This window comes from Falco peregrinus, unplaced genomic scaffold (genome assembly GCF_023634155.1).
Source record: "Falco peregrinus isolate bFalPer1 unplaced genomic scaffold, bFalPer1.pri scaffold_51, whole genome shotgun sequence".
NCBI classification, from domain to species: Eukaryota; Metazoa; Chordata; class Aves; order Falconiformes; family Falconidae; genus Falco; species Falco peregrinus.
In genome coordinates this window covers 781,039-806,471 of record NW_026599615.1, presented here as the reverse complement: position 1 = coordinate 806,471, position 25,433 = coordinate 781,039, and the positions used below count along the sequence as shown (strand labels likewise).

At 45.9% G+C, this 25,433-nt stretch overlaps 1 protein-coding gene across 4 annotated transcripts; it reads right to left on the bottom strand.

Moving 5' to 3' along the window:
* Nucleotides 1-4,929: 4,929 nt before the first annotated feature.
* On the bottom strand, nt 4,930-25,217 carry LOC129783528 (heat shock factor protein 5-like). 4 transcript variants are annotated; one of them, XM_055793478.1, is made up of 5 exons: nt 24,868-25,217; nt 16,025-16,543; nt 11,174-11,333; nt 8,066-8,141; nt 5,261-6,909 (listed from the first exon to the last, which is right to left on the bottom strand). In XM_055793478.1, exons 2-5 carry the CDS (start codon nt 16,532-16,534, stop codon nt 6,831-6,833), a joined length of 825 nt encoding a protein of 274 aa, XP_055649453.1. In that variant the 5' UTR covers nt 16,535-16,543; nt 24,868-25,217; the 3' UTR covers nt 5,261-6,830. The 4 variants fall into 4 exon arrangements, 3 of the variants coding, with proteins under 3 accessions (XP_055649452.1, XP_055649453.1, XP_055649454.1); XM_055793477.1 differs by lacking the exons at nt 5,261-6,909; nt 8,066-8,141 and adding an exon at nt 4,930-5,253; XM_055793479.1 differs by lacking the exon at nt 8,066-8,141.
* Between the last annotated feature and the right edge of the window lie 216 nt (nt 25,218-25,433).

Sequence of the window (25,433 nt, the reverse complement as noted above, 5' to 3'; positions counted from 1 at the left end):
CCGGGGCCCGGTGGTGTAAACTGGGCCGAGACCCGGCCCAGTGCTCGCCCGGCCAGTGCTCAGCACGGGGCTGGTGGGGACCTGCTGCCACCTGGCGACCAAACGTGGGTACTGCACCCGCCCGGACCTAGACCCCTGGGACCGGGACCCCCGCGGCTCGGGACCGGGACCTCCGCGGCTCGCGACCGGGACCTCCGCGGCTCGCGACTGGGATAGGGACCCTGGGGACTGGGACCCTCGTGGCTCGGGATGGCGAACGAGACCCCGGGGACCGGGACCCCCGCGGCTCGGGACTGGGACCCCCGCGGCTTGAACCGGGACTGGGACCCCCGCGGCTCGGACCGGGTCTGGGGCCAAGACCCCGGGACCGGACCCCCGCGCCTCGGACAAGGGACCGGGAACGGGACCCCCACGGCTCGGAACCGGGACCTCCGGACCCCGGGGACCGGGACCCCCGCGGATCTGACCGGGACTGGGATTCTCGCAGCTCAGGACCGGGTCCTGGACCGCTGGGACCCGTGACCCCCGCGGCTCGGGACCGGGACCCCGGGGACACGGACCCTAGCGGTTCGAGACCGGGACCGGCACCCCCGGGACCTTGACCCTCGTGGCTAGAGACCGGCACCCTCGGGATCGGGACCCCCCGCAGCTCGGACCGGGACCAGGTCTGTGACCTCCGGGGCCGGGACCCCCGCAGCTTGGGACCGGGACCGGAATCCCTGGGCCGGGACCCCTGCGGCTTGGATCAGGGACCAGGACTGGGACCCCCTGCGGCTCAGGACCCTCTGCGTCTCGCAGCGAGACCAAGACCTGGAGCCCTGGGACCGTGACCCCTGCGGCTGACGGCTCGAACGGGGACCGAAACCCCCGTGGCCGGGACCCCTGCGGCTTGTGACCGGGACCGGGACCGCCGGAACCGTGACCCACGCGGCTCGGGACCGGGTCTGGGACCGGCACCCCCGCAGCTCAGGCTGGTTCTGAAACCAGGACCACCGGGACCACCGCGGCTTGGGACAGGGACCGGGACCCCCGCGGCTTTGATAAATGAATTGTAAAGGCAAACCAGCTCGTTTTATCATGACTTGTGGAAATGCATCCGTATCCTGTGCTGACGTGCCGTTTTGTTTTGCTACAAACCACACACGTCTGCATCTAGAGAGGACAACGTATCAGTCATCACCAGTGTCCTTACACAGCCTCTTCACAGCCTCACTGCCGGGACCGCAGGCGTGCTCTTGCCTTTTCCAGGCATCCGAGTGATGGGTTTTGCCTCAATATTGCCTCCACAATATTTTATTTTTCCTCAGTATACTTTTTCAGGTGACTCCTAATACAGTTTCACATATGAAGCACTTCACTCACTTGCGTAGATCATTCAAAACAAAAAACCCCCACCCACCATGAACAGTGTATCTACGTATTTTGCCACAATGCAGGTATGTTTTTTAATTATAATTTCCAATTCAGTACCAGGGTTAGTTTAAATAATTTAATTCTTCTTCTAAATGCTTTACCAAAACACGTAACAAATTCTCCCTCTATGAATGCTCTGCCAGCGCATGCTATAAGCTTGGCAATTGATCGCTTGCTCAAAGTGATGATATATTGAGCTGCTTTTGCTTCACAAAAGTATTTTGCTGAGTTTTCAACCCATGTTTCAGTCTTAGTATTTTAACTTTTCTCACTTGTCCGACCAAAGAATCATATTTGTCTTTATGCTGAGTTTCGTAGTGTTGACGCAAATTGTATTCCTTGAACGCAGACACTGAATTCTGGCATATCAGACAAACAGCTCGCTCTTTGTACTCCGTGAAAAAATAATCAGAAGTCCACTTTTCTTGGAATACCCCGCACTTGGAGTCAATTTTTCTTTTTTTTTGACATGATGGTGTGCACGCTTCCCACTGGTGCTGGCTTGCTTGTCCTGCCCGGGAGCTGGAGGGAGGGAGGGAGGGAGAGACGGGGGAGCCGCCCCCCTCCTCAGCCCGGCCGCGCAGTCCGGACAGGGTGGCCAGAAGGGACTGAAGGGACTTTGCCGCGCCGGGGCTCTGGCGACTCGCCCGAGTTGGCTGGGCCTCGCAGTGCAGAGGCTGCCGGCTGAGCTTGCCCGGCAGAGGAGATGCCCGCACCTCTCGCCCGCTGCGCACCGCAGAGGAGGAGGAGGAGGAGGGGGAGGAGGGGGGGGAAAGGAAAAAGCTCCTTTCTTGAAAGTGGAATGGCAGAAGGTGCCATCGTGTTTTAACATATGTGGACAAAATTAATCTTTAGAGAGCTTCAGTTTACTTTTAATGACTCAAGAACCCAAAGCCAGAGTATGCGGTGCATTTGTAGTTTATCAGTTGAGTTTTTACTCCCAGATTCGTTTGGAGCACAAGGCTGAAGTGCATCTGATACCATCAGTACATGCCATTTAGCCCACAGCAATCATCCAGAAAGCATCAAGTAACCTCTCTGTTACTTTCTGGCCGTAAAAGTGCTCATCCACAACGCAAAGCCAAACAGCTTAGCCTGAAACAAGAAAAAGCCGAGAGAGGGTTTACACAGCTGTCACCTAAAGGTTCCCAGCTGAGAGGCACGTCTACAAGTGCTTTCGCTTCTCAAGTCTCAGCTAAACTCCTGGCTCACTCTGGCGTGATCTGAAGAGCCCGAGACTGAGCGCTCAGCCACGGTGCTGGAGCAACGCCCGCTGGTTTCCCGCTGCTGCCCCGACAGCCACTGCAGCATGAACAAGGCAAGGTGGTGCTGAGCGTCTGTGAGGAGCTCTCTCGCTAACATAGTCCCAAGGTCTTCTCAAGGTGGCTGTGCAGACAGAGAGTAGTAACGAGGAGCGGCTGGCATACAGTGCCCGTCTGCCTCTGCAGTCAGCTGAATAGTTAACTGCATCCTTGGCGTTGTTTTACACAACTCACTGTTGTGCCTGGAGGCTCCTGCATCTCTGCTGTACATCTCCACTGAGGACCCAGAGATGGAGGCCTGAACTTCTGCTTTGCCTAACAGCTAAATTACACTTTGTATAGAAAACTGATCACCTTTGGTGGCAAGTTGTATAGATCTGTGACCCAATGAATTCAGAGCTGCTCTCCCAAAGCTCTGAAGTCTACCAGCCTTACGGTTACAGAGTCCCTACAGGGATGCACACACCCCAGCTGGGTTCTCCGCTCTCTCCTGAACTATGAGCAAGGAGGAGGAGGAACTGAGCGTAGGGCTTCTCATCTCTTCCCCTTTCATGCAGCACAAGGCACTCCAGAAGCAGCCACGGCCTCACAGAGCCTCCTGGCCAAAAGACTTCGATCTTGAGGGCAAAGGCTGAAGAGTGCATGAAAGTGAGAGAGACACAGGGGCAAGCACTTGTCCCACCTTGCAACATCACTTGTCGGCATCTTCTCATCTGATCCCAGGCTGCAAAGGGTTGCAGCTCCACTTGTGAATTACTGGGTACCCTTACAGCGGTATTATCAAGCAAGGAACAGCGTTAGAGTAGCACAAAGACACGGCTCTGCCCTGCGCTGGGGAGGCACACTGGGACAGCCTCCAGCGCCAGACCATTTTTAGCAAAAGCAATCACAAATACAGTTAACTTCTTAGCTGACTTGTCTACAAAGAGGGAAAGGCTCCATACGATAAGCAGCACCCATTATTACTCTGCTGCAGAATTTAGTTCTTCCAGAAGTAATACACTCTGTTTTGCCAGCATCTAACAGCAAACCATGTAACACGAAGATGCAGAGTTAAGGTACCTGTAAATGCACTGGTTTTGTTTCCCGGCTTTTGTGCTTCCCAGGGCTGTCCTTTGTTGTGCAGCTCTGGCATTTTCCAATTTTTTTATATTTGGATATAGTAATTGCTAACACAGAGCCTAAGGCTAGCAATCGTAACATCTGTTTACAACACGCACACTGGCTGTGTGCACCTGTTCCACCAGCCTCCCGTTTGCTTCAAACATGTCAGTCTCCCTGAGGACACGTTTAATGAGAAACCACCCCCCACCCTGCAAAGCCCTGCTTTACTTGCTGCCAAGCCTCCTGCATCCTCCTGGACAGATAAGGCTGACCAGGGAATATTTACCAGCTATTGAATCAACAAAGTTCAGCCACATGCCAACATTTCACGCTGTTACCTAAACGGTGTCAGCACTCTCAGAACTCCATCAAAACAGAACTGCTTTGCACTTTGGTATTAAAAGTTATGTCCAGGCCTGAACACCTCGTTGAGAGCTGGGCCACACAGCAGGCTCCTCTGGGCAAAGATTTCTTTTCTAAGCAGCCGTTATGCAAGTACCAATCTGTGAAAAAAGTCTGAAACTCAAAGAGAGAGAACCTTGATTTGACATAGTGCTCTTGCTGCATGTTCCGTAGAAGGGAAGTCACCCACATCTTTAGATCTAACGGAAAGTAGGAAAGAAGCACCAAGTGCAAGGTTCTGCATGTGGGCTGGGGCAACACCAAGCACAAGCACAGGCTGGGCAGAGAACGGATGGAGAGCAGCCCTGAGGAGAAGGACTGTGGGGTGTTGGTGGATGAGAAGCTCAACTTGGCCCAGCAACATATGCTTGCAGCCCGGGAAGCCCAGGGCCGGGGCGGGTGGAAACTGGGCTGTAAATCCTGGGCCAGAGTTATTTCCTGCAGCTTAAGAAAACTGCGTGGGTCTGGTGATGTCTGGTCACTGTCTTTAAAACACACACACACACCCCCGAGTCGGTATTTCTAATAACAAAGGGTTAAAAGCCAGCAGGCAGTCCCCGCAGCGCGCAGGCAGCAGGCAGGTGCGAGCAGAGCCCAGAGCCCCCAGCAGCATCAAGGGCAGCACCGCTGCAGGCACGCACGGGCCGGCGCGGCGCTGGGAGCCACCGCCACTGCCGCGGGTCCCGGAGAAGGGCCAGGGGCCGGGGCGGCTCGCTGCCGCGCAGCCAGGCTCGCCCCTGCAGCCGCCCCGCAGGAACGGGGACATGGCACAAAGGAAGAGCGGCCGCCGGCCTGGGAACTGCTCCGCCGGGCAGCGGCCGCTGGGTGATACACGTGTCAGCGAGAACCGCTGGAACAGGAAGCAGCTGTTTCTTCCAGCTGTGACACGCTCACCCCTGGTCATCGAGAACACGGAGAGAACACCGATGCGACACCCGTTGCCGTGCCAAAGCTCCATTTCTTGCAACACCGCTACACGTCTGACAAGGGAAGCCAGCTGGCAGCTGCTGCACATCTGTCACCGCCAGAAAGCACCCCCGCTTCCAAGGGGCGTCCACCAGCAGACGGAGATCTGGGAAGAAAAGGGAACGCTGAGTACACAGCAGGGCCCGGGTATGTTTCCCTCGGCAGCGTACAGAGCAACCGCATTTCTGTCGGGCACTACAACATACGCTTCCAACGGCAGACTAGAACCTGATCACCTGAGGCCCACCCTGCCTGGGCAGGGGTACAACAGGGCACACACGGGAAACCACATCCCACCCTGCTCCCGGTAACAAGACTATCGGTAAAAACACCTTTATTACAGAAGGTGCTACTTATTTAAAATACCTTATTACAAAACATCTTATTACAAAAGTTAATTTTAAAAAAGTAGTATCTTGTTACAAACCACCTTATTACAGAAGTTACTACTGGTTAAGAAAGATCTTATTACAGAAGCTGTAAGGAAAGGTTTCGCCTCAGTTCATCTTACTGCCCGGTGCTCCCTTAGCACGTCCCGGCCACAGCTGGGAGCCACACAAGCCGAGGCGGTCCTGACAGCTTCTCTGCTCCCTTCTCGTGCGTTTGGCTCAGGGCTGGCTCGTATGAACACGCATGAAGCCATTACATGGATGGTTTAGGTGCTCTTCCACATGGATCTCCTGAACACCACAAGTAGAGGATGTGCCCCCTTTATCCTTCAAACAGTATTTTAACATGAACACAAATGTATAGCTATTAAAAACTTAAGATCTGCTGTCAACATAAGTACAATCTTCCTCTAAAAGTTTAAAAAATATTTTCAAGACATAATTAGAACAGAGTACTAGAATAATAAATAACTTATCATTACAGATACCATTAGCATCAAAAGGAAATTATTAAACCAGAAGAATTCCCCAGGAACGTAAAAGATCAGCAGCTGTGACATACATCCACTTGCTGGTGAACCAGAGCTGGTTCAGGAAGGAAGAAGGTTTCCTGGTTAATCACTTAGAAAATTAGCTCATCTTTCCTTTAGCTGCTCTCCTGAAATCTCTGACCCATTCAGACCCAGAATCTTGCGACTTTCCAATGCTTTTGTTTCATACACGATCCCCAGTAAAGGGCCACGGTACGACTGCAAGCAAAGACGGCGAGAGCACCAACCACCACCTCTGCCGAGCATACTGCAGCTCCCAACAACGTTAAACAGATAAATAAATAAGTGAAACAGATTCCTAACAGAGCACTAAAACCCATTTGCTTCCCAGTAAGGGTGTCTCAAGAAAGTGTTTAAGGGTTCCTGTAAAGTTCAGACTTTCCAAATCTAAAGAATACAAACAGCTAAGGAATTACTTCATATTAATTACTCTGACCACTCGGTGCTTTATAACTTGACAGGTAGAAAATGTAATGAAAGAGGCCTACTAAACAACACCCTACCAAGTTAAAAAGAAAGCAAAAAATAAGTGTGGTGTGGGGCTGGTTTTGTTGTTGGTTTTTTGTTGTTTTGTTTTGGGCTTTTTTGTGTGTAGTCTTTGGTGTTTTGTTGGAGGTTTTTTGGTTTGATTTTTTTTTTTTTTTTAAACACAGCTGAAATGATCCAAAGTGGCTGTTGTGGGCAAAGCTCCACTGCTGCTGGAGTCTGACAGGGGAATCCAGCTGGCAGCTGCTGCACATTTGTCACCCACTTCTCACTCGCTTATTTCGTCCTCCAGAAAGCACCCCTGCTTCCGAGGTACATCCACCAGCAGATGGAGATCTAGGAAGAAAAGGGAACACCGAGTACGTATCAGTGCTTGGATATGTTTCCCTTGGCAGCATACAGAGCAATTGCATTTCTATCAGGTACTATAAAATATGCTTTCAATGTCAGACTATAACCTGATCACCTGAGGCCTACTGTTTAAAGAAACAGGTATTCTTCCAATTTTTCAAAAATTTAAATATAAAACCCCAAAGCAGATTATAAGAAAAGTGCTCCCATTCTTCAGTATGTATTATTTAGAAATGCCTTTGCCACCATGGATACCAAAAGCCAAACATTAATTACTATAAGCCCTATCTACAGAAAGGCCTGACCTGCTTGTGCCATATCCCTTTGTTTACCCAGAAAAGGCACAATCGCCTCAAAGCACACCACAGCCAGCGCCAGGATCCCATGGCGTCACAGAGAGGACAGACAAGAGGCTCCTTTTTGACAGTTACCTCGATCCACAGCAAAACAGAGATACTTCCCACGTATGGCCAGATCTTGCAGGTCAAGAAAGCGAACAAGTACCCCGATAAAGTCACAACAGCGCTACCACTGCAAACATCACCCACAAGAAATTTAACCTCTAAACAAACACATTCACATCTTCCAGCCTCTGTTCGTTCTCTGTACTACAAAGTTCCTGCAATAGGCACCACTTTTGCACTTTCTGACACCTGCCTCCTGCCAAAGCAGACTGTTGGGAACACATCTTGAAAACGCATAGGGATGGAGAAATGAGGGGGCTTGTAACAATGCACCTCTAAATTATGGCAAGTTAAGACACAGGGTATGACACCCACTCATCCCAAAGAGCAGACTGCCAGGACAGGCAATTTGAAATGCCTTCAATGAATATATAATGACGTCAAGGTAATGGCAACTGAGCTGGAGCAAGCAGCTGCCGCTCGGACTCCCGAGAGCAACTTCGCTTTGGGCTTCACACAGATGTTCAAGAGCTCAGGGCCAGGCCTGTCCCCACATTAACTCTTAACACCTTTGTAGGAAGAGATCTCACTGTGACCGGATAGGAAAACTAAATGAACATTAACAATATTTTTGGCTGGAAGGTGCAGGAAACAGTTCAAGGGAACAGATGACAGCATGGGAGAGCTTGCCTGAATGAAGATTTGCCCTTAGCAATTGCACCCAGAAATCTATTTACCTTGGAGGGAATGAGAGAGAACACACAGTGACACAACTGCAGCGGCATGGGAGTGGGTGGTAAATGTCTAGGGCACCTTGCAGCATAAAAAAGAAAAAAAGTCAGAGACAGTCATCAGATTATTTGCAGGACTAGACGACTCACAGAAAAGATATGGTCAGCCATCGAGAAAGAAAGTTTTTTTCCTTAATGTCTCAGCATCAGCTTAAATGCTTCAGTCCAGAAGTAACAAATTCCCCCTGCTCCATTCCGAGATGCCTATTTCCAGAAAGACGGGCTGCAAACAAAAATTCCTCCCATCAGAATCTGGTCCTTCTCCCGTGCTCTTTTAGAAGAGGAAGCACAAGCCACAGATATTAGGTCCAGTACAGCTGTGCTCACTAGCTGAGTGTGCCTGTGCAGCACAATGCAGAGGAGATGGGGAAGGAGACTCAAAGTATGTACAGACTTCCTCTCAATCCTTTGTGAAGTCCAAAAGGACTCCTGTTGCAAGTGTGTATGCTGCCAACAAAAGCGGACAGATTTATTTCAAAACTCCCATTTTAACAGACGAGCTCAGCTAGAAAGTAGTGGGAAAGGCAGATGCATCATCAGCACCTTCAAATCTATGTCCTAAGAGCGAGCTTGGGGCTGAAAAAAAGCAGTCCCTGGAAGGTGAACTATTCCTTGCACTTCTGTGTGATAAACACGGCAGGAGCTAGAGCACCATACCATACCCATCGCCTCTCAAGAAAAAGAGTGGGAAGGGAACAGACGACACGGCCTGTAATCATTTGCAATGATGTATCTTAGCGCCGAGTTAAGTTCTGCACCCTTTGTAGCAGACTCTGGCTCCCGGGAGGACTCAGAAGTAGTTGAAGAGGAGGGTTCTTCACCCGCTGTGTAGTTAATCTGCATTAATGACATTAACTTACAAAAACCACAGTGGGTGCTAAATGTTTGCACAGCTTCAAAAAGGGACTCTAAAAATCAACTGAAGGTTACTGAGGCCTTTTCTGCTTAATGGTACAGAAATGCCGAAGACACTGTTGGAGACAGGACAATGAACTAGAGACACCTTTCATCTTGATTCGTCTGGGCAGAATGTTCTTAAAACTGGTAAACTAGAATTTAGCTGAGAAGGCTGGTTAAATACATTGGTTTTCCATCTGAAGGAAGCAGATAACCTATCTCAGTGATTTATGGTGCTGCAGAGATGGGCTGGCAGCTATGGAGGGAAACCCTGGGGACGCTGTTTTAGGGAAAGGACACTCGTCTTTTCTTGCTACAGAACAGCTGTGAAATGCAAAGAAGTCCAGTCCAGCTCTTTGGAGGGAAGCAATGCCTTCTCCACAAAGGCGGGTTTGATTCTTGGTGCGTTTTTACAGATTAACACCTTGGGTTGGGCTCAGAGCTGCTCCCAGTCACTGAAATGTACCACATTATATTGGCTCTCGCTGTGTGGTATCTACAACTTGGTGTCACCGCGTAAAAAGAAAAGTGATGTTAAAGAAATGTGACATTAACAAAGAAAGTTAACATAAAAAAAAAAAACCAGCCTACTGAAATAGATGGAAGAAGAGCCTTTTTCACAGCAGGGTGCGTGTATCAAAGTGCAGGCTCAGAAAACTTGCAAAGGAGTGCCCAAAGGAAAACAGGAAAACAGAGAGGACTCCATCACACTCAGAGGGCAAGTTGCCAAGAAACACCTGGAAATCATCGTGATGCATTTTAGCACAGAGAGATTAAAAAAGAAGTTGTTTCCAAAGTCGCACAGAGGACAGGAGGTGCTGACAGACAAAGGTGTAGTCAGAGCAGCAGAAGTCAGCTCGCACTTGAGCCTGCCTGCTTCAGGCTTACAGCTGACATGCAGCCGACAGGCTATGCCAGCTTGGAGGCTTCTATCACGCACCCAACTGACTTTGGGCTAGCTTGAGCCTGATCACGTTGGGCTCAGGTGTGCTGTCTATCTCTACCCTTAACACGCACACCAAGCCCCAAAGGTACAACAGTGGAGATGCAGGCCTGGATGACCATCACATTTCCCAGAGAGCAGACTATGCCAATCGTTGCTAATTAGCGTTAGCATAACAGTGTTTCATCCCTGTGGAACAATCCCATGGGAACGCTTTCCAACATGTTCCTGTACATAACTTTACAACTGGCACGTTAAGCAAATGTTTTGCTTCAGATATGAAAGCTGAGAAGTTTGCTAGTTATCTGTGATACCAGGAAGTAACTGAACAAGAGCTCTCGATTCTGTGTTTTAAACAAAAGCTTGTCTTTTTTCAAGGTGGCATCCCACCTTTTTTCTCAGCTTCCTGACAGAAAGACTTTATTCCTTACTTAAATGTTTGAAACTGATGGGCATTATGAGCTGAACTATTAACCAGCATCATGATCTGGAATCTAGAAACCACCCTTTGAAGTGAGCAACGGCTCTTCAAACCCCACCATCGGCTCTTTGATGAACAGCTGTGAGGGAAACAGCTTCTTAGAGACTTGCAGGCTGAACCAAATTCCCCTCTAGAATGGATCCCAAGTACTTTTTGTGTCCTCTTAGGTCTCTCTAATCTGTGGACATTTCTGTTTTCCCTTCAGTTACTAGATTTGTGAAGTTTTTAGCCTCAGATACTCTGCGGCTTGTTTTTCTCGTGTGCTTCAGGACGCTACCAGACTGGTACAATGTGTTCAGTGATCTGAGACAAAGCGTTCAGACTTCTACACTAGCTTCATCAGTTTGGTGGGTTTTGCCCCTGGAACTTCCATAGTTACCTCATTACTCAGTGTCTCCTTCACAGCACTGTCGCCCTCCAGCGAACACGTCTATGGACTTAATCTCAATATTGTGACATCCAGGTTTCTGGCACAACTCCCAGAACTCCAAGTTTTATTTACTTACATAATTTATACCCTTTCCCACATCAGAGTAATTAGCATAAGTGTCTCTATTGAAGTGTGTTGGTAAGTACACTAAGAGGTTGTACAGTTTAATATTTTAACTGAAGGAACAATGAGGTACTTACACGGCAGACAACAAGTAAATTCTCCTACTCTCCCCTTTCTGTAATAGTTAGTTTCAGAGTAGCTGTCACCGTAATCTCTGAGAAAACATAGAATCTTTCTTACCGAGAGAGTTGCCTGTGTCTGAACTGCGTCTTTTCCGGGAGAAAGATTTTACAGATGAATCTGTCTGTTCTACAGATTCGTTCACAGGCTCAGCTCCTGAAGTGAATTGTCTCTCTTCTGTCTCCGGTGTCCTGGATTCACTTTTAACACTACTATTCTCCTTAAAAAAACACAACACAACACCAAAAGAAATAAAACCAAAGATCACTCAATGTTATCTTATAATAAAACTAATATATAACCAATAAAACAAAATAAAAGCTATTCTTCTCCACTCCAAAAGGGCATCTAACAGGTGGTGAACACTGCCTAGACAGTTGACACAGTAAGTGTTTTTAACTCAGAATTAAGGTTGCTAAATTGAAACAACCTCTTACAAAACATCATATTAAGCAAAATATGAGATCAGAAAACTAGAATACACAAAGTTAGGGTACATGTCCCCACAGTCTGAACTTTTCCCTCAGTTATTAAACTAGCTAGAAGAAATAAGCCAGAAGAAATACAGGTGCACTCATTCTTACCAGCACGTGTAATAGTAACGACAGATCTAGCTCAAACAACTTGACAGAGCTGTGTGATGCAGAACCACACGTGAACCACACATTTCTGGTTGGGAATCTCACCCCACCCCATCCAGTCGTTAAGACATTAAGTTATAACGTGTTGCTTGCTTTTTAGAGCCCTCTGCTGCTGCTCTACATGTATTTTGCAGGCAACCATTTGGCAAACTGGTACATTTCCATGATCATGTGGCAAAAACCTGTGGCTAAAAAAAAAAAAAAAGAAGGCCCGAACAACCAAGTTCTATTTCACTGAGGCAGTACAGGCCCAAAGTTAAGCACCTGGAATCTACCTTTAGACAGAAAAATTTTCACAGTATCACCTGTTCTAGAATAGTCATCTCTTCTGCAAATATCTTATCCATCAATAACCTAAAGATGAATGACTGCTCAGAGCCTGCAATGTTTCCTTATATTAAGGGGAAAAAAAGCTTTTGAAAACCATTATGTGTGAGTTTACAGAAGACAAGAGGTCACACTTGGTAATAAGATAGGCTTTCCAAAAATCACGCTCACCACCTTGAGTCTGTCATTACTCAATGTTGAGTATATAACAGGCTATGTGTATATGTATCAATAGAAACACACATACATAATTACATTCAAAAAGGCCTGTGCAAATACAGTAATGGAGTACTCCAGGGAGAACTAGTTCCCTCCCACACACCTCCTGCACTTGCTGGATACCCATTTGACTTGTTTTTTCCTCTTTGAAATGTGCTGTCTGGATGTATTGCTTTAGTACTGTTAACAAGGCCACATGAAAAACACGTGGCTAGCAGTGCCTTTTGTCTGATGTCTGAACCACAACTCCTTCCCAGGCACAAAAACAAAGAAGGCAGGCAGGCTGTAGGTCACTACCTTCACCAGCTAGAATCCAAGTCTCACGAGTGATGATGACTTCTCTATTCCTGGTGACATTTCCATAATAGCAAGTTCTAGAAAAATCAGTGAGCAGCCTTCATCAAGTAGTGAGAGAAGGGAAGATTTCTCAGGTAAGCATTCTAAACCGGATATTCCACCGGACAACTGCTCTAGAAACAGTTCTGCAAACTTCATTATTTAAAAAGAAGGGACTAATGAAAAGCAATACCAGGCAGGGGATGTAGAAACCAAATTGCAGTGTTTGATAAAGAAAAAACAAATAACATGCATATTGGGATCACCGTTATTAAGAAACTGTTACTAGCCTACGTGGTGAAAGTAGTCTAGACACTCTAACTAGCAGTTCTGCAAAGGACGTGGGGATGCTGCAGTGCCCAGCAAGGCTAATGACACCTTGGGCTACACCGGGACGAGCGTGGCCAGCAAACTGAGGAAATTTCATTCCCCCTCACTGGTGAACCTGTACTTCCAACGCTGTGTCCAATTTTAACCCTTACAGCTGCGTGTGTGGAAACTGAAGAGCAGTCATACTGCACAGCACCCCTTTCAGATTTCTTTTTATCACTGTGTTTATAGACTCTTACACACCAACTCTTCAGTAATCTAATGTAATAGGTAATAATACCATTTTCAGCCTAACAGCATCAGCCTAGCCCACACAAGTCTGGTTCCCAAGCTATCCCTTTTTTTTTTGTTTGGTCTTTTAAGCGAACATGTTTCTGACCATGGATTCACTGCACCTGTGGACAGGCCCTCCACTCAGGTCTAATACTTCTGCAACTTCAGAGTCCAAAACATTGTTTGGCGGAGAATCAAGCAAAGCTACCAAAGCTGACAGACGTGAAAGTTTTGCCTTTTCACTTCAGTTACTGAAAAACGCCAAAACTGCTGCATCTCACTACTTACACGACTTACGAGACACTGACTGGACTATACCTATACCCAGCTGGAACCATGATGGGAAGCTGAGGTACCAAAATTAGCAACTCGCATGAACGGGGTTTGCTGGATTCACCTTCCCCAAAGAAAGCAAGCGTTTCAGCCTTCACAGAGGTATGCGGCCAAGGAGACTGAATGAAATCGGGGGCAAACTCCTCTTGATCAAGCATTACAGAAATGTTCTATTTCCACTTTAAGAAGAAAATAAAACATTTCTTAGGAGTAGGAGTGGAATAAGAGATGCCCATTGAAGGCCAAAGCCTCTAAAAGTCTAGGACAGAAATTCACTGAGGCTAAGAGGACAACGCTGGATCTGAACTGTTGAATGTACTAACTCTTTTCATGTAAAGAGCTGCTCTTTAATTTGCTGTCTTTTAGGAAATCGGGAAAGCAGAATAAAGCAGGTTTCTACTAAACTGTTACTTCTACGAGGAAGACAGTTCAAGGCGCAGTGCTGGTCACAAGAGTAATTAAATGCTGGGAAATACTGTGAACGAAACAGAAAACAAAACAGTACCAGCTTGGTCAAAGGGTCCCGTATGCTAAAACCGACAGTTTCAAGGGCTGACTTCAGTCCACAGAGCAGAAACCCAAGATGAAGTACACAGCATCATCGCAAGTCTTCCGGCTGAAAGTAGCTGGAAAGTATAAGCAGGAATGCCCTGCTCTGTTTGCGGGCCTTGTTCTTGCTCTTCCCTACACATCAGGTTACAGCGGTTGTTTTGAGACTTGACGCTGGGCAAGACAAACCTTTGTTCTGACCCAGCAGAGCTGTTCTGATGCTCTTGTACGAACAGTGGGGGAATTTGCTCCCCCTCTGCTCGTATAGAGAGGAACAGAGCGGTCTTCTGTGCACGCCCACTATTCTGTCACAAGCTTGCTCTAAAACACATGGTACCAACAGCCGCTGAAAGCCTGAGTGCTTCCAGACTCAGGGATGAGGAAGAAAACTGTGCTGGAGCCTGATGTGAGGAGTACAGGCACCGAAGCCTCCTCTGGAGAGTTCTGCACCTGCCATGACCCCAGGCTCTGGACAAGTAGGGTGTTAAGTTAGCCTTCCCTCTCCCGAGTTTGGGAGGAGGAGACTAGTTGAAGAGGAGTTCTAACAGAAAGAGGGAATCTGTCAAACAAAACGCTGAACAGTCCCTGAATTGCTCTTCAATTGCTCAAAAAATGAGGCCAGTTATTTAACCAGTTACGGTCCAGGACCAACATCAGGATTCTCACAAATATACAAAACCTCCCTCCCAAACAACTACGTGGTTCGTGTGCTTAATTCCCCCAGTTCTTGACAAGGAAGTTCAGGTCACGGACTCCAAAGGCCTTCAACAAGGGACAACCTACCATTCTAAAAATGCAGTTCAAAAATTCTCAAAACTGACAACATTTAAAGTGCGGTCAACACTTAATATAATGAGTGGGCACCAATTAAGGAGTACTGCCAACTCCATGCACTAGCACAGGGATGTGCTCTTCCCTACACGGTACTGAGCAGAACAGTCTAGTCTAGGCTTGAGCTACGCAGAGGCTTGATCAGAATACACAGCCCTTTCTAGAACGATACCCAAGAGGAAGATGACTAATCTTTATAACGCTGAAAGCAACAACGGGAGGTTTGTGCCAGCTGATGATTCCTGATCTAGAAACTTCAGTGAAGGCATCAAGCTACCGACAGAACAATAAAACAGTAGCTTCAATGCACACACAAAAATGAGATTGAGTGCCTACATGCAAGGTAGGTCTCATGCAGCAGAAACAGATGCAGTCAATCTCCTGAGCTTACCTTGTTTTCAAAACAAAACAAAAAAAAAAAAGCAGAGCACACATTTGCTGCCTTAACAGAGTAACACCTAGAATGCCCCTCACTCCTCATGAGACTTACAATTTTACATACCAGGAAGACCAGGTACAGGTAGACCGAAGTACCATTACAACTTGTTGTACACCACAAGGTATAAGCCAATGAAGATGCTTTATACCAGTCAAATGTCAATAAACTATACTTTCCACAGAAAACAGAACTTAACAACTATTTACCAGAAACAATCTAACCGTTTATCTAAATTTAAGCAAAAATCTGCCTCCAGTGGCAATTCTCAAAATATTCTTCTTCGTTGGAGATTAAAGATGGTATGTTACAACCTAAAAAAGCATCCACTTCATCACCACGAATACACCTGCACTACGCATGTTTCCCATGCAAATGAGCACCCTAACTTGGCCAACAGGCTGACACGTCATGCTCATTAACATGGGAAACAGGGGATACTTTTTCATTCCGTCTTCTTTTTTATATCTTGCTTTACCAACCAAACCCTTCACTGTCCATTAAAAGCTTAATTAAAGAAGCCTTCAGTTCTTAAGCAGGCAAGAATATTGAAAAGCTATCGGTCCAGGCCCTAGCATTACTATCAAATATAGTTAGCTCAAGAAAGATGTTGGTTTACCTCCCCTTACCCCTTACCTGCTCTGGACTGAACAATTCTTCCTGAAAAAACATGAGGGAGAGCTCAGCTGCGCGGTGATGTGGTTCTTTGCTCCGTTTTTCACCTGCTTCCTGTGTGGTCAGAAGTTCTTGTAGTATTTTAGCAGCAGCAGCAGCTTCTATAGACAGAGTGGTATCGGCAGCACAAAGAATGTCAGAAGGCTGCAATGGAGACAAATCCAGTGCTCCATCTGCTGCCACCAGAAACGACGTGTCTGAAGTTACAGGAGTGAGACGTTCCAGCTGGCTTTCCTCAGTTGAAGAAGGTGCGTAACTATTAACAGGCGGTGCCTGATTTCCATTAAGCTCCAGGATTGAATTCTGGCTCTCTACAGGTGCCACTCCCACCTTTTCAGCTTCGCATGATGAATGCACCTCAGCGGCAACCTGAAACATGGCTTCAAGACCGACTTCTGCCTTATTGTTTTCTTCAGATATATTACATAGCCAGTCAGATGGCATCAGTTCAGCTTCGTAAGATGACTGCATTGGAGGATTCTGGAAAAAACAAAATACAGTGAACTTTTGTATAAAAAATTACCATGACAGGATGTGTATTGATTCTGTTTATCCATTTATCCAAAAGCTTGAAAGATTGTCCGTTATTCTCAGTTAAATAGCAAGTTTAACCAGAAGAAAAAAGAAAAAAAGCTACTGCTTTGTCTTGGTTTTCATTAACCACCTTACTCTTGGCACGCTTCCTTTCTACTATTCATGGTCTATCCTGGAGAGAAGGTTACTTACCAGGAGCTGGTGTATGCCTGCAGATGCACTGTCTGCACACCCTTTGCACCGCAGGTGTTAAATATACCCAAGCATTCAAATCAGAGACTTCTGGTCTTAGTAGAACCTGTGGGGGTACATCAGAACCACCCTCTTCACGTGCCACATACGTAATAGAAAATGAGAGAGAAAATCCACCCGCCTTCAGTTCCTTCTAAAACTCAAGCATTCCTGTTGCTGTTGTATAAAAAAATCAGTATAAACCACAACATTTTTAAGCAAAAGAAAAAGGTCCATATGCTGTAAATGTGCATATGGACAACACAACTTGAGGAACTCACCGCTTCTTAACCAATAATACCATTTTCCTCCTCAAGTGATTGTCCCTATATAGGCACATCTACACAAGGGGTGCCCCCCAGGGATGCCCCAGTCCCAGGAAGAGTGGGAGTTCAAATACCGATGACAGCAAATACTGTAAAACTGCCCTGCCTGTCACAGCCTCACATCTGGACTCTCCGGTCATGACAGTGTCCCACAGAGGCACAACCCAAAGTCTGCATCGATCTGCATAAAAACCCGACAGAATTTCAGGTCAGAAACACTTCTTGTAGAACCTACAGAGACTGCCTTTGCCATCACAGATCAGGTCTGAACAGTACTAAAATTTTTCACTGTAATGACATCACAGGATGACAGGACACAATCAGCAATCCAGTGATGATTTTTTTAGTAGCATTCATATATATCGAGTAACCTTTAAAACAGAATGAAGACAATTAAAGAGTTTTTCCAAAGCAGCAAGTCCTACCCAAGTGAAATGATAGATGGCATTTTAACAGCCAGTGTCTGTACTGCTACTTCTTCCGGAGGTGACTCTGTCAAAGGACACTAGAAGGGTCATTTCTTCTGACAAATACAAGTCATACAATGATGTTGAACAGAAACTCAGGTCTATTTAAAATACAGCCTTCTTTTGGAAGAGATCCAGTATGAAGGAGTAGTCCTTAGTGCCTGACTATCCTTAGACCTTCTAGCTGAGGTCATGGTTAATGAAAAGCTACTTCCAGAGACGAGTAAATTAGAGAACAGGAAGCTGCAGGATCACCTACTAGGAAAGCCGTATCAGATCAAATGCCAGTGAAGGACTTGGTCTCTCCCTGATGGAGATACCACAAAGAGATGAGATCCTGTCTCCTGGGTGTGTGAAGGCAAGTCCTGGTGTGGATTCGTGTAGATGTGCCAGTTTGTAGATAGCCACAAACTGTGGAGGGTGGGGGGAAATGGAGGGGGAAATAAAACCTGGAATTTGAGAAATTTAAGTTAAGTTAAGCTAAGTAAAGGCTAAGCCACCTTTATGTTTTTATGAGATAGGTTCAAACACTATTCCTCTCATTTGATTTTTTTTTTTCAGTTCTATTTTTTTAAAATGTTAACAAGGTGTTTCATTTCTGTTGCATTGCTTGTTTACTGTCATAAGTAGTCAGGATTTTAAGTAAGATCTGGGTTACCAAACCGTCCAGGAATAAGATCATCCCTGCCAAAAACCAATGAACCAACCTACCCATACTGAAGCTTTTTCTGCCTCTTCTTAAGGGACCTCAGCTTGAAGCTGTTACAGCACATATTGTCCTCTTGGATGCACTACAGGATCTCGTATGTATTTCCAACAGGAGAAAGGGGCCACGCAAAGGTACAATTTAAATCCTTTTAGTTCACCTGGAGAAGGATGGGGGGAGACAGCAACAAAACAAGGAAAACCGATAAAAGATTGAGAAGTCAGGGCCTGGAAGACTAATAGCTTGCTGGTCATTCAAGCTCAAGAGGAAAAATGGTCTAACTTAGCAGAAGTGGTGAAAGAGAAGACGGGCATTTCACTTATAAGATTAGCGTAGCGTGTGCAGGAATTAAAGCACAACCACACCTTTTCAGGGACTGCTAGCACTACACAAATCTGGCTTGAGTGCTTGGGCAATCGGAATTAGTTCAGACTTGATTTCTTTTTGAAATAACATGGCTGATTATCATTCCTTATTACAAATAAAAGCAAACTACTTCGGACTGCTTTTAAGGTCAGAAAGTTGTTCTTCTTTTTTCTTGCACGTTTATTTCTTCCATTTCCCGTTACCTCTTGCTTCAGATCCACAAGGAAATACTGACAGCTTAATAACCATGGTAATGGCAATAATCAAACAGCAGGGCTGCTATTAAAAAAAGACAAAACGAGGTGGGGGCAGGAAAAAAAAAATTAAAAATCCAATATGTAGCCTCAGTTCACATCTATGATAAAGCAGCGGGGAAGTATTGAGCTAATGGTTGTGAGCTGCCAGCACTGCTGTTGCAGAAGATAGCAGGAGGTCTCTCAAAAGACTCATTCCTACCCAAGGATACTGATTCATCACACTAATCCAAACCCCACTTAAGAGAACCCAAATGAAAAATGGGTAAGAAGTTGTACCTGAGCTCCCTGTTTTGTAACCAACCGTGATGAGAGTGTAATAGAAACCTCTGAAACCCCAGTTTCAGAAACCTGGTGAGATACACCATCATCAGCCACCGTGTCTGGGTATAACCACCTATGTCCCCTTGCCATTCCACGCAGAAATTCTCTGTAGCTTTTCCTGGAGAGCAAACTGCAGCCAACCAACCAGTTAGTTACCGGCCTGGTCTGCCCGTGTTCCAGGCAGGGGCACCTAACACTTTCAGCAGCTCAGGTGCGTACTGTACAAGCCCAGCAGCTGGCCTCCAAGACCCAGAAACTCCACCTGTCTTAATCTCTCCTAAACTTAAAAAGTGATGCTCTCTGCAAGACCCAGTAAGGAACAGCACAAGGTTTAGGCTTCCTTGTCCGAGAGTGCCCGCTTTTCCTTCTGAGACCACAAAGCACCGTCTGGATCCAACAGAAACGGGGCTGGTAACCAGCTTGCTGACTGCTAGTGCGCCGATACGGTTCGCTGTCTTCGGGACTGGTCCGGCAGTTTCGTATAGGCTTTGCCACTCCTACCTAGCAGCACACAGCGGGACCAAACAGCCTAAAACGCCCCGCAAACCACGCTTCAACAGCATCGCACTGAATTCCTGCAACTGGTGGAAGGTATTGAGTGGAACAATAGGAAATATACCATGCAATAGGTCAATTTTTTGTGAAGAACAATAAAAATGCTTAGTCAGCCAGGGCTGATGAATTTTACCGCTTTTGAGGATTTGTGCAAGTGGTTACTGATGGATGATCAATACACCAGCCGGGCAGGATGCTCAATACTGCAGCTTGCCACATCCCCCAGCAGACGTTTGGGGAAGTATATGCCCCAGAACACACAAAAGGCAAACTGATTATTCCCCACAGCTCAGCAAGAACCGCAGGCAAACTGCTGTCTTCTGTACCACCTGCACAGCCTGTCACCACGTTCCAGGAGAAATGACCTAGGCTATGCTAAGACTCAGAAATCTCAAGAAGTCCCGTTGATCCACGCGGTACGATAGCTGCGTTACCCTGCTCAGAGACAGCCGGTTACTGACCTGGTGGAACTGATACAGGGCACCGCTCGCCTTTGGCCTTCTCACGCAGAGGATCGCCTTCCCGCAGTCCGCCCAGATGCTCGGCAGCTTTTTGCTGGGGGTTTCCAGGAAACAAAGCAACCACTAGCAAGTGGCCTAAAGCTCTTCTGACTCCACACACTGCCCACGGACTTGCTTCTCCAAACAACTGATTTTTACTAGACCCTTTGGACACTGTATATTATCCTTCAATCTAGCCACAACGCCACCTTTGACAACTCCTTTGGAATGATTTACTATCCCATGGATCTCGGCCTTCCGAGATAAGCTATTTAATTGTGACTTCCCATCGCTCAGACGGATCCTCATGTCCTGGATGAAAAAAGCAGCTCACAATTAAAGTGAGAGGACAAAGATGCACTGTGCGAAAAATAAATACTACAATATCGACAGCATGACTGGCTGTTGGCTATTTATAGCCTTACACCAACGTGTTATCCTGGCCATAACCTGCCCATCTTGGATAAGCTTATTTTTTAAAAGAAGTCACGAATAAAAGACAAAGGTTGATATTTGCAAGACAGGAAACTGGATGATCAAGCTTGGGTAGGTCAACCCTTTTTCAACATACATAAGCATAACTTGCTTCGCTTGTCCTCTGTGAGGGGAAAAAAGTATATGCGTTATGCTGTAATAAAAAAGGAAGCTCTTGCATTTTTACTTCAGATCTTCTGGTATCTGATAAGCCAGGCCCTCCAAATAAGGTGCAGTTTCCACTAAAATTACATAAAGCGTTTACAGGAAGTACTGGAGTTATCTTTAATAAGAGATCTCTGAGGTGGGGCCCATTCCGAAAAGTCACCTTAGTTTTTCTCGTTCATCAAATCAAACTCAGGACTGCAGGAAGCTGTCCGGGACAAAGAAGTGGAGCTGCTTCTCAGTATTTTCATAATATTAAAGAATCTCTTTTTGTCCAGGCAAGAGCATTCTTCCAATACAAATGCAGGCTCATTAACTAAAAGTGATTCTGGTGAAGTCAAGCAAAAACACTCCACTGATGAGGACACCCACTATGCTGCTACCCTGAAACCTAACCTGAATTACAAAACTACCCGTTTAACATTCAGTGGTTCTTTGAAATAGGTATTCGTAAACCACATCACTTTCACTTTATCAAGCAGATCAATTTTCAAATTTATATCCTTAATTTCACAAGTGTATAAACCTGCAGCTCATTCATACAGTCTCCTTCGCTTTCACCTCCTTTCAGTAGGCTACGCTCACCTGGAGAAAGCTGTCGTGGGTGCACGCTGAAGCAGCAGGACCAGCACAGCCAGCCAGAGGATCTGTGTGGGCTGCTGCTGAACAGCTCTGTGGTGTGGCTGCAAGAATTCAAACACAGCTATCAGACTGCCGGGACTTGTGTCTGGTGTGCAGAGTTCTATTGCTTACTTTGATTAAACATTTCAATAATCACACAGTAAACGACATTCCAGAAATTTATTGTTACCTCCCAAGTCATTTTAAGACCAATTTCTTAATCTTAAAAATATTTAAGATATGTATAGATATATTAAAAACATATATTGTAAAATTGGTAACACACACATACATGCAGAAACTTCATCATCAGAGTCTTTTGTGTCTTAGTATCACCTCTCTGATTTGGCTGCTTGAGTTTCTTGTCACAATACACCACAGAAAGCGTATTCACATAGCTGAGCCTAGGTGTTCATACACACTTGTGACCACGTGAATTTTAAGACTTACAAAGAAAATGAATTCTCTTAACCGAGAGTGTATCATTCCGAAGAATATCATGACTACTCCTAAAGTACCACTCACCAGAAAGGTCTTCATATGTAAATGAACCCTACAGGCACAGATGCATTCAAAAGGCGCGACTGGACTTGCACTGTCAGGTGGCAGCAATAACTAATATTTCTCACATGGTCTCCACGACTGATTTTTCATTATTACACACTCTCGGATAATAAAGCTTCAACGCATTTCATTGACGCGATTCTACTGCTGTCAAAGGTTTGGCAGATAGTTGAAAGTAAACAGAACTAAATCCTTAAACTAATTATGGTCTAAGGCTAGTGGGGAAAAAAAGACTTAGATGAGCATATTTTATGTTACTGACCTTTCAATAAGAATCATAATGAAAAACGAGGGAAATCTTTTTGTCACGGAAGTTAACAAACAAGTTTGAATACACACAAAATGAAATCTTTTGACAAAGTTCTACTTTGATTTCATTTAATGGGACTTCAAAAGTGAAATGAATAGAGTCAAGAATAAGATTGAACATACATTCTTTAGTTCTCTCACTTACTAAATATGTATCTTAAGGTTAACTATCACTTTCCAAACAAACTAATCTTGCTGCTGTGCTCTCATGATGAAGGAAACCAGAGTTTTTCATGTGGACATATGACGAAACACGCTTTCAGCATGCTGTATGTTATAATATATAGAAGAAAGGATAGCGGAGAGATTAAGAGATACACAGGCACAGAAGTAAAACCGCTGAGACAGTCCTAGAGTGACAGTGAAAATTAGAAGATTTATCATACTCCACTGAAATGTCACTTACACTCTCAGAAACGCTGATTAATTCCCTGGAGTTTTCAAACGCCTCAGATTCCCCAAGTTTCTGTATTTTAGTTTTGATTACACCTTGCAAAATTTGATATGTTTTCACTGTGTTCTCACACCCACCTCCCACCCCAGAAGATTCTACCTGAGCAACATAGCCAAGTTATCCTTTAAACTTAAAGCAAAAGGAGCGTCATCCAGTGAGAGAGATCTCCATATTCATGTCTAAATCTACGCTGGTCTCCCTCAGCTCCCCTACAGGCAGTACTTCAAAACAGGCACTTCCAGGACACCAGTAATCTTACCCAAGACAAACTCTAAACTGAGCTACGTGAAATCGCACCCGAGACGCCCCTTTCCTTCCCTTGACTACGGGAGAGGGCTGGGGCCTTAGCTGAGACAGAGAAACTACAATTCATCATGATGAGTTTCAGCCTATGCTCTGTAACCAATAGAAACGCAAAGCAGGGACCACCTCCCACCTTAATGAAGCAAGTATTCTGGATGAGGCTTGGAGCTACCTGGTCTAATAGAAGGTGTCCCTGCCCACGGAGGGGGGTGGGAACTTGCTGATCTTTAAGGTCCCTTCCAACCCAAACCATTCTGTGATTCTCAGGACACCTGCTCCAGGGAGAAGACTTAATAGTTAGCAGCTGGTAAGGCAGGCTCCACACTCTGGCCACCACAGAAATCTTTGCATAAGGAGCACGTGGCAGAAGTTGCCTGTCTCTTAAACATTCAAGTGTGTCTACAAGAAATGCCCAGCTCCTCAGAACCCTTCCTTGACAAAAATGACGTTATGGGAACTGTTGATTATTGTCTGAAATGTTCTCAGCAGAGGTCTCAGAAGAGATGCACAAAAGATGTAATGATTTCACTGTGTAGGATTTCTAAACAGGGATAGCTAGCTGTCTTTGTGAAGGCGCGGCTGCCAAAGGAGGAGCAGGCAGAAGGAAAGAATAATAACTGAGCTTTAGTTTGTTCAAGGCAAGAGTCACTGTTCTGAATTTCCGAAGTTTTAGGGAAATTAAAAAAAACACCACAAACCCACAACAAATACACCACCACTCCCCAGAAAATACCCTGTCATGTGATTTTTCCCATTCAAGGTAAGGGCAAGGAAAAGAACAGTAATTTGCTTCAACTCCTCTTCTGAGGAATAAAAACACTGAAGTGAGACTGATTTATTTTGTAATTGAGTGATTAAGTGAGACTGACAATTGTGGCAGAAATAATTTAGAAAAAAGAAAGGAGCCAAGACTATTGTACTTTCTAGTCTTCAGTGCATAAAAAAATACAACATAAAGAAGCTAAGCAAGAAAAAAAAATCAGATACAAAAATAGTACGAGCAGAATGAAATATTCTACACCAGGAGTCCTCAAACTACCGCCCACGGGCCGGATATGGCCCCCCAGGGTCCTCAAACCGCCCCCCGTATTTACAGAACCCCCACACCACCCCCAGCCCCGCCGGGGGTTGGAGGGGGAAACCAAGCAGACGCAGATGACTTCCTGCCATCTAATCTGCGCGCCGGCCCCCTGTTTAGAAAGTTTGAGGACCCCTGTTCTGCACAATACTTTTGACTAATCTTTGAGTTTAAAACCTTAACCTGGAAAAACATGAGACCAAGGCCTAGGATACTACTTCTTAACAAGGTCTCAGTGCTTTAATATCATTGTCCAAGTTTTGCTTAATTAAAAAAAAACAAAAATGAAAGTTAGCCTCACACCGACTAGTATTGGACAAATGTTCTTCTCCTCGGCCTTTCACCTCAACAGAAAGGCTATCCAGAAAATCACCAGGGGACACACAAAATCTGGAGGAAGGACACGAATACCAAACAGAAACTCCTTTTGCTTTAGGTCCATCTTCCTTTTAGACTTGACACTTTCTAATTCTCACTTGAGATATACGCATGGCAGAGTATTGTAGAAAAATATTTGAAAGTCTCACTTTAAAATCTGTTTTTGAAAAGCAAATGCAGAAAATTTTTTCCTACCTGTTGGATAGCAGGCTTGTGAGTACGGCACTGAAGATGCAGAGCTGCTGCAATTTGCAATGGATGCGGCAACGCTTTGAGTCCCTTGCTGAAGTGGCGGAAGAGAAGCCGCAGGCTGGAGTGTGTACGTGGCTCCCGTTGGAAGCGTCTGGAGTACCGGAAAGGCAGCCCCTTTATCTGGAAAAGCTGGGGAAGCCCCTTGCCCTGGCAGCAACCCAAGTGGTCCCTGCTGGATCCAAGTGGAAGGGACTGGAGTCGGATCTAATCTTTGTGCCGGTGAAGTGCTGGGGGCTCGGCACGAGGTTGCCGTGTAGGAGTAAGGAGGGAAAACACCTTGACCGTAAAGTTGATGAAACTGCCTCCAGTCAGCAGTCCTGCAGTGGGTGCAAAATAAAGCGAAACAAGTGTTAAGGAAAGGAGTTTTCACAGGCAAAGAAAGGCAATATGAGGAGCCAAGGCTCTACAACGTTATTTGGGAAGACTACCTTTGCTCCAGCATACTTAACCCAGAAAGGAGACTGTACTCTTAGCCCCGAGCATGCAGGAACTGCTGTGTGGCACACGAG